This window comes from Hippocampus zosterae, chromosome 2 (assembly GCF_025434085.1).
Source record: "Hippocampus zosterae strain Florida chromosome 2, ASM2543408v3, whole genome shotgun sequence".
NCBI lineage: Eukaryota > Metazoa > Chordata > Actinopteri > Syngnathiformes > Syngnathidae > Hippocampus > Hippocampus zosterae.
In genome coordinates, this window is record NC_067452.1 from 19283300 (window position 1) to 19292749 (window position 9450).

At 42.8% G+C, this 9450-nt stretch overlaps 2 protein-coding genes across 2 annotated transcripts; both read left to right on the top strand.

Moving 5' to 3' along the window:
- Positions 1 to 344: 344 nt before the first annotated feature.
- LOC127595728 (zinc finger protein 513-like) lies at positions 345 to 5595 on the top strand. Its single transcript, XM_052057457.1, has 6 exons — positions 345 to 908; positions 2110 to 2232; positions 2309 to 2443; positions 2700 to 3206; positions 3330 to 3520; positions 3761 to 5595. Exons 1-6 carry the CDS (start codon positions 869 to 871, stop codon positions 4355 to 4357), a joined length of 1593 nt encoding a protein of 530 aa, XP_051913417.1. The 5' UTR covers positions 345 to 868; the 3' UTR covers positions 4358 to 5595.
- Positions 5596 to 7524: 1929 nt separating this feature from the next.
- Positions 7525 to 9242, top strand: plaat1l (phospholipase A and acyltransferase 1-like). Its single transcript, XM_052057500.1, has 5 exons — positions 7525 to 7719; positions 7788 to 7926; positions 8668 to 8756; positions 8824 to 8988; positions 9111 to 9242. The coding sequence occupies exons 1-5, from the start codon at positions 7711 to 7713 to the stop codon at positions 9174 to 9176; spliced, it is 468 nt and encodes a 155-aa protein (XP_051913460.1). The 5' UTR covers positions 7525 to 7710; the 3' UTR covers positions 9177 to 9242.
- The last annotated feature ends 208 nt before the right edge of the window (positions 9243 to 9450 follow it).

The window sequence follows — 9450 nt, forward strand, 5'->3', positions numbered from 1 at the left end:
AGTGTTCACTGTTCAAATAATTTTTTTTGTCTCTGTGTGCCCTGTGATTGGCTGGCAACCGGTTCAGGGTGTCCCCTGCCTACCGCCCGAAGACAGATGGGATGGGCTTAAGGATGGACCCCTCCCCCCCGCGAAAATGAATGGACTTACTGACGAGAAGAAGTACAAGTGTTTTCCAAACATTTCTCGGGGGCTGCAACAGATTCATGGCATTTCAATTCATTTAAGAGAGAAGAATATTTAGATTTGCGAGCGTGTTCACTGGACGATTTTAACTAGTATCTCGAGGTACTACTGCATTTGTTCACAGAACCACAATCCACTACGCAATTCTTCACTGACGTCATCTCAAGCGCACCCACTTAGCGGTCAGTCCGCCAACTGTGCGGCATGTGTGTGCGTATTTGGCAACTGAAGTGCTCTGACAGCAAAGGGTAGCTTTGTCTGTGACAACATGTCGCGGGAATAAAGTTCCAAGTGCGTACTCTGCTACAAACGCAATTTTCCACTCAGCGTTCACGTGTTGTGTCGAACTTGTGGTGCGTTTAGCAAGATGGCTCCGTGTGTGTTGGAGCAAGTGTCAGAGAACACGCCAAAGTGCGCTCAGTGATATTAAGGACCTTGTGTTAAGTGACAAGAAGATAGGTACGCCTGTGACGCTTCGTCGTTTCGTATTGATAATGACTTCTTGGTCGCTGCTTTGGAGGAAAAGGAAGTGGGTGACGACAACGATGACGATGTTGATGATGATGATGGCACGCAGTTAGCGGCAGCCAGGCAGGCGAACTGACGGTGCGACCCGACGGAGCCGGGACCGCTTACCGTGGGAGCTGTCAAGCCGAATTTACCGCACAGGATCCCCGCAAGAATGCCGCGGAGGAAACAGTCCAACCCGCAGCCCGTCAAATGTGAGTTTTTGTCCAGTTTTGTCATTTTTTTCTGTCAAGCAAGGCAACATTTGTATAACATTTTGGGGTACTTGTGTCATATTTTATTTTATTTTGTTGTTGTTCTGAAATGTGTGGTTTAGGAAAGAGGAATTGATCCGAGTGGTCCAAATGTATTTGTTGATTTTGCTCCCTCTTCCTCTTCTTTGTGTCTTATCGCATCCTGACCTGAACGTTGTCTGTCCTTCACAGTTCTTCCTGTTTCCACTTCCGTACCTGACCCCCTCCGGTCCCCTCCTCTTTATTTTTCTTCTTCACTTCCTACATGACTGTGGCTCATTCTGCTCACATGCCGTATGTAATGTTCCAACTTTTTCAGCAGCTTGGAAAAGAAGCATTTGTTGAATGTTTCTCTACAATGGAAAAGCAGCAATGTCTTTGATGCGCTTCACAGGCTCATTTAAGCGTTTCCTTGTTTGACATGTCTTTCGCTCCACTTATCTTATCCAGACTGGTTTCCTCTGTTGCCTTCTGTCATACTTCCTGTGCCATTTATATTCTCAAGTCAGGTCAATTTTATTTACATAGCACCAATTCACAACAGAACCTCTCTCAAGGCACTAAATATATTGAGCAGGTCAAGAAGCATACTACTCATACATTGAAGAAAATCATCCCAGCGCCGCATGTGTAAAAGATGCCGATTACCGTAAACCTGACACACACACACACACACACACACACACACACACACACACACACACACTTACTGTGAAATGGCTGAACCAGACCGAACTGTGACACAGTGTGGGCAGTTCAGGAGTGGCCGATGGCCGGCTCTCTGATTTGCTGCGATTCAAGCTGTGACAACATCCCAACATCGCAGATCCAACAGCCAATCAAAACACACCCTTGAGCTTTTACACACACGTAACAAATTCATTTAAATACATTTTCGGGTTATAAGATTAAAGTAAGACCAGCCGGCTGCTACCTCCCGACAAAGCTGAACAAACACAACATATCTAGATAAGTATACAAATATTGTGTTTTACAACAATACTCAACTTTAATATACCTATGAATTAAAGAGTGAAGTGTACAGGGCATAGTGGATGGACTTCTTGAGACTAGAGAGAGAGAGGTAGAGAGGAAAACACTACATGCTCCTTGGTTGCTTTCTTGACTCTTTCAAATGCGATTCACGTGTTTTTATTCACAGTGGAGTTGGAAGATGGTGGTTTGGCAGGCAACACGGGCTGTCTGGTTGTGGACGGTGACATGCTGCATCGGGGAGAGTTGGGCTTCGGCAATGCTGAAATAATGGGTTTCCACGCAGATTGTGGTCAGTATATGCACGCGCACACAAATACACATTGGTAAGGCCAAAATAGTAAAGCGTTCTTTCTGTTTACAATCAGATATGACTGTGTTTTCTCTCCGTGTGGAGGAGGATCCTTCAGGGCTAACAGACACTTCATTCCCACCATTCCTCTCATGTAAAGGTTGTGATCAAGTTCTCTGTGACATGCCACTGGGCGCAAGATTTGATCTTGGTAACATCACTTCCTGCCATGTTGCATTTCATAATCTTTTAAGACATTACACTACCTTTAGGTGGAAGCAGTCGTGCGCTGTTTTTTTAAACACATTTATGACATCCATACATTTTCCCTAGTTGAAGTAAATTGAAAAGAAAAAAAAAACTACAGGTAAACTTTTTTGTTACCTGTTGTATCCCGGTGCCTATTGTTGACAAACTTTCTGTTCACAAATGGTCTTTTTTCATCACAATTTTCTACCCCCCTGCAGGAGTGGGCCAAGATCTGAAGTCAAAGCTTTACTGTCTCACCTGTGAAGGGGGTAGCCAGAGTGCCGCCTCCATCGAGTGCAGGCAGGTGGCAGATGCCAAGAATGCTGACGGATCCCTCGGTAATGCATTGGACAGAAAGAAAAGCATCCAAAGTAAAATGGGTGCATGTGGCGACCTTCCTCATAAAATCTACTGCTGCTTACTGTGCACCTTCACTTCCCGTTACTCCAATCACCTGAAACGGCACATGCACATCCATGACGGACAGAAACCGTACCGCTGCCCCGCATGCCCCTACGCTTCCACCCAGCTTGTTAACCTGCAGCGCCACACGCGCACACACACGGGTGAAAAGCCATACCGCTGCCATCAGTGCAGTTACGCCTGCAGTTCACTTGGGAATCTGCACCGGCATCAGCGCATGCACACACTGGATTATCGGCCAAGGAGGGACAAGGACGGTAGAAGAGCCACGAGAAGAAAAGTGAACGACAAAAGCGAAAAAGGTAGAAAACTGTCAAATCAAATTCGCTTTGGATTCCCAATTAAAATGTGCAATGGGCACAATTAACATTAGTACAAAAAGTTGTTGAAATCCTCATCTCGTCTTTGTTCCCCTACTGTTCTAGCTGTCTCCAACCTGACACTGCAAGTTTCTCAGGACTCGGCTTACCTGCAGGCGCAGAGCAGTCTGAGCTCCACTGCTGGCCCGCTGCCTGTCCTGCTCTTTCCGCTGTGCTGCCAGCTGTGTGGCCTCACGCTGCAGGAGGGTGACCCGGATCCCATCAAGATGGAGGACAGTGACGATGCCGATAGACAGGTGTGTTCGCGTAAAAATACATTTTTGCTTCATGTGGAAAAAGAAATGTCTCCCACTCCAGCAACAGAGATGGCAAAAGTATTCACACTCTATAGAAATACTTGTGTTAAAAAAAAAAAAAAACACTGGTGAAAGTACTGCTTCAACCTCTTAAATGGGGACATGGCAATTAAAAACGTTTTTTTGTAATTTCATCAAAATCCTCCAATCCTTGTTTTTTTTTTGTTTGTTTGTTTTTAGTTGTGCCGCCGTTGCTCGTTGGACCTGTTTGTCAAAGATCGCCTTGATTGTTCAAGAAGTCAATTGGGGCCTCTGGAGTCCCACCAGCATGGCAACCAGCTGTACCGCTGCCCCCTGTGTCCCTTTCTGACCTCCTACCCCCACCACCTAGCCCGCCATGCCCACATCCACTCTGAGGATAAACCTCACCACTGTCCACAGTGCTCCTACACTACCTCCCACCTGGACAACCTCAAACGGCACCTGCGCGTGCACACGGGCGAGAAGCCATACCAGTGCCCATTATGTAGCTACGCCTGTGGTAACCTGGCCAACCTGCGGCGCCACGAGCGCATCCATTCGGGCGCCAAGCCATTCCACTGTGACATTTGCGGCTACTCGTGCAACCAAAGCATGAACTTGAAGAGACACATGCTGCGACACACTGGTGAGAAGCCATACGCCTGTGGCGAGTGTGACTACACCACGGGACACTTGGACAACTACAAACGCCACCAGAGGAAACACCGACATGGCGTGGACAACTGGGACCGGCCGGTGGCCCAACATGGCCTCGACTGGGCCAAACAGCATCATGAGAACCAGGGACACAGTTAGTCTGCCTTTGCGTGTGTGTGCTTTGACTGAGTGCTTGACTGACTTTGGATTTTTTGTGATTTGACAAAAACACTTCACACTCACCTTGGACTTGTGAGTGAAAAGACTTGTGACATGAGACATGAAAATGTGTTATACATAAAGTTGTATTCAACATAATAACTGGATAAATCCCTGTTTTAGTCAGAATTATATCACCGTGTTGTAATATCACCAATCACCACCAGATGGTGGACACAGATATCTCAGTTGTGCTTTACACTGGGCCTTATACTGCCCTACAATACAAATGAGAACGGCTAATATTTTTTTAAGAATTTGAAATGAAATGCAGGACAAACATAGTACCTCTTTAACAGTGGTGTCAAACATACCACGCGCGGGTACCAAGGAGGTTCAATCAGGCCCGCAGGATCATTTAAAAGTGGGGAAAAAATGCATAAAAGACATGGAATGGATATTTTTAAAAATGTGCAATTCATGGAGTATCCGCTAGGAGCACACTGTTTTGGTCAGAGTAGAAGACAACAGCATTCTCAGTCTGTCACTGTGCCAGACCCAACACAACAGATGCTATCAGGGACATGTGAATACTTTATTCTTTACACATTTAATAGCACACTTCTTAGTCTCTAAGGTGTAGGCAGAGATTACATTTTGATTTTATATGCACATGTGGAAATGGTTTAAAAATTCCTTTCTTTATAAATCTCGTTCAATCTTGAAGTGCATTACTATATTTTTCAATACCAATTACTTGTTCATGTTTTGTGCCTTTTACAATCAGTGGGATGAGTTGCAACGCATATATGTGAATGATAAAAATAAATTGCACATTTGTCTAAGGAAATATAAGGTGCTTCATGAAATGTTTTGTAGAAGACATGTTCATTCAATTTCAACATTTACCTAATGTTCTTGTGCTTCTTTAGACCAAAACAAAGGAAATACATATTATTTTGATTATTTATAGCCGAGTATGGTATAATTTTAATGGCCCGGCCCACTTGACATTGCTGGCTGTATGTGGCCCACATTGTGAAATGAGTTTGACAACCCTGCTCTACAATATTAACATTTTCTAGTGAGTTGATTTTTTTTTTTGTGGAAATATGTACAAAATAACCTTTTGCATTCAATGTTGGTTTCTTCTTTTGCAGTTTTGTGCTGTCCTTGAAAGGTAATTTTTATGCACAGCCCTTTAGACTGGGAAAAATACAGTAGGTGTTTGCCTCAAACACTTATATTAGTCCTGTCGACTTTTTATACATAGATTGAAAATGTGTTATCTAAAATGAAATTATATGAAGAGCTCATATTTTGCATGTGCGCACATTGTCCATATTTAAAAGTATTTTTGTCATACATCAGGTCATATTTCGAGCCCCTTCTCATTTTCCTCCAGATGGGGTTTTTGGAGTTTTTTCTTGCCCTCATGGGGGTGTAGATCAGGGGACGCTGTTAATATTTGTCAGCTGTGCACAGGGAATGCGAAGCCCTTTGAAACGTTTTGTGACTAAGGGCTATATAATTTGATTAGAAGTGTGTGGCCCTATGTCCCTCCCTAGTCACATGATGAAAAATGTTCTCCCCTCCAACTCATCCCTGCAATGGACCCAACATTCATGACCGACAAGTTGGTTATTTGTTTGCCGTTAAGACGTGAATAACATTTCAGGAAGTGTTTATCCAACTAAAAATTAGTTGTAGTCATTCACAATACTTCTAAATCCTGGAGACGTTCCAGTTCATACAGTAAATATTCAGGTTGTAAATTTTTTTTCTCCCATTTTTAAACAGCCCAATATTAGGTTTTCTTTATTTCCGGTAAAAAAATAGATCAATTTTTTTTCTACATTTTGATTTAGAATATAATGGTTCAGTGTTCCCAATGCATTGCCACAAAACAAAGGTTTTGAGCTGTGCTCACATTTGCAAACACAGCTATTATTTTGAACAAAAACTCAAATAATGTAATTATTTGACGTAATTCCTCTTCTATCTCCCTGAACACCAAAAACCATAAAGGCGACTTATCACATGACTTGACTTGCATACAGGTTTGAAAGTTGACTTATACGAACCTTGACCTCAACTCTGAGTTTTTTGCCTCCATCTCAGGTAACAGCTTTCTTGTAAACTCTGGTGCCTTCATACGGACCGACTGTAAAGCTGATGTGTCAATTTCATGTGATCATCACTGCTTATCAATTCAGTGTTTTTGGTGGGTCACGGTCAGCTTTGATTGTTCCTGGTGTGGAATTTTGCAGCATTGGTGTTGGAATCATTGTTCCCCTTTATTACATTTTGATGTCATTTCCCAACTAAAACGTGTTGCTTTTTTTTGGTGAGTAAAATAATTCAAACTTTCGGGGTCGCCGTGAGTGTGAATGGTGGTTTGTTTGTTTGCCCTGCAATGGTCAGGCAAAGCGGGTTGTACCCTGCCCACGGCCCAAAGTCAGCTGCGATTGGCTCAAGCATGCCTGAGACTCGTGAGCATAAAGCAGTTCAGATAATGGATGGGTAGATGAATAAAGATACTAAATTGGACTCTGTGTTGCGCTTTTAGTGCACATACTGCAGCCTGGATCATCACCTTTCCTTTCACGGCATCACTCCTGTCCTCCCAACAGCTCCGCTGGCTCCATGTCAAACTCAATAATATCAACTTCAAAATCATGTTTAAGGTCGTCCATAACCTCACCCCCCCCCCCCCACACCCCAAATCTGTCTGATCATCTTTGAATTTCCATTCCCTCTCGCTCCCTCAGATCCGTCTCCTTTCTTCACCTCTCCTTACCTTCTACCCGTCTCACTACGATGGGGGTACAGAGCTTTCAGCCGCTCTGCTCCCAAACTCTAGAACTCACTTCCACCCGACATCCGTAACATTGATTGTCTCCCTACATTCAAATCCCGTCTTAAAACCTACCTATTCCAGATTGCCTACTCCATTTGAATTCCATCTCTTCTTTTTTACTCCATATAGTTTTATCTGTGGTCTTATTGTTTTGTTATTGGTTTTACAGTGTCGTTGAGTGTTTTGAAAGGCTTGTAGATCAAATGTATTATTATTATTACTATTACAGACGTGTGTACTATGATTGAAAAAAAAAGTGACTTCCTCTTTCACCCTGTTTTCAGGAAACATCTGGTTTACAGGCTGTATGCAGTGAAGAAGACTCAGCCATGGATGTCCCCTACAAACGCCCACAACACGTCGGCTAAGATGCCATAAACAAATGCTGTCCCATGGCTTGGGTGGTGTTGCCATGTTGTGATTGACACAGCCTCACATTTCCACTTTAACCTGAAAGAGAACACGTGCAGAGTGACGCTGACGGCTTGAAATCATGGGCCAGGTGAGCAGTGAATTTGATGCTTTTTCTTCAGTGCATACAACAGCTTTTTGTGTCTCTTGTCCGTGCAGTCTTTACAGAAACGTGACCCAGCCAATCTGTTCCCTGGAGACATCGTAGAGTATCGGAGGAACAAATACTTCTCCCACTTTGCCATCTATTACGGGGAGAGGGATGGTGTTCGCTACGTGGCTCACCTGACATCTCGAGGTGCAGTATAGTACATATAAAAAGGCTGCACACCCACTGTTTCAATGCCAGAATGAACTGATCGCATACAAACTCTGATTAAAAGCAATAAGCTGCTGATGGGATTTTGTCACCCACGAAAAGTGAGCGAACACTGTGTTTCAATTTGCCAATGCAGAAAATTTAAAGCCACAAGTTTGCAAATGTGTTATTTGGACCCAACACAAAGCTAATCAGCCTGCTCTTGCAGAGGACTACAGAAATTGAATATTTACTGTTGAGAGGCTGAAATTTGTGAATTTGTACAATTTTAAGTCAAGCATGGTCTAAATGATTAATCAGTTGTCAAAATTAGTTGTTGATTAATTTGATTATCCATTCTTTTAATTAATCGTTTAATTGTCACACCTCGAAATGGCTGAACTTTCCAAGAGTTAGTTCTGCTGCAATTACAACAGCGCTCGTCACCTAAAGAACACCTTACCTGCAGCGAAGCATTTTGCTGACAGCAGCATGCTATTAGGCTGCTTTTCTTCAGGTGGGAATAATCTAAAATATATATATTTTTTACTCAGTTGTGTTTCATAAATTCTAGGTTGTATACTGGTAAATGCTGTAAAAAAAATTTCAATGATTTCCCTTAATCTCATTTTTTTAATACCACAAAAAACTGGCTTTTTTGAGCAGGGGAATGTAGACTTCCATCCACTCTTTGTTTATTTTACTTTCAAGTTAGCCTTTAAGAATTACGTGCCTTCACAGACTCTGACTCCAAGCTCCCACTCTTTGGGCGGGCCCTACGTTCCGAAGTCAAATTAGATCCCATGGAGCTGCTGGGGAATAAGTACAAGGTGATACACCACATGGTCAATGAGTGTAGCTTCAACATTCGAGTGAGAACATCTTTGTGCTATTTAGGTGAACAACATGCTGGATGACTCCTTCCCGGCAAGAGATTTCCACAGTGTCGTGAAACAGGCTATCGATGACATGATGGGACAGGAAGTGACCTTTGACATTTTGTTCCACAACAGCGAGCACCAGGCAACACTCTTTAGATATGGAGTGAAAAAGTCAGAGCAGGTCAAACACCTCAATACTTTCGCCACATCAATCAAAAATGTGATAGCTACCATTTGAGGCAGATCCTGGCTGCTCAACATAACATGGCGCAGAAGTCATAAAATTACATGTGTGTGTTACAGATTGAGAGAATCTACAAACACATCATGCCTGCGTGGGAGAAGCTGTTTAAGGAGAGGAAGCTGTGAAAATGCTTCAGCTGTACTTTGTAGTTCAGCAGCATCAATATTGATAAGATTAAAAATGAGCTCTCATTTTGTCTCTTTCATTTGAGCATCTTGATCATTCCTTTTTTAAGAAAAAATAAAATCCACGATAGTTTTTTTTTTGGTCAAATTATTTTGGGTTGTGGACACTGAATGGTTTTATTTGTCCATTTTTTAAAAATAGCATTATTGAACCTTGTATAAAGAGCATCTTTTCATCTGTCTTTTTTGTTTTGTTTTTGGATGGGAATAAATG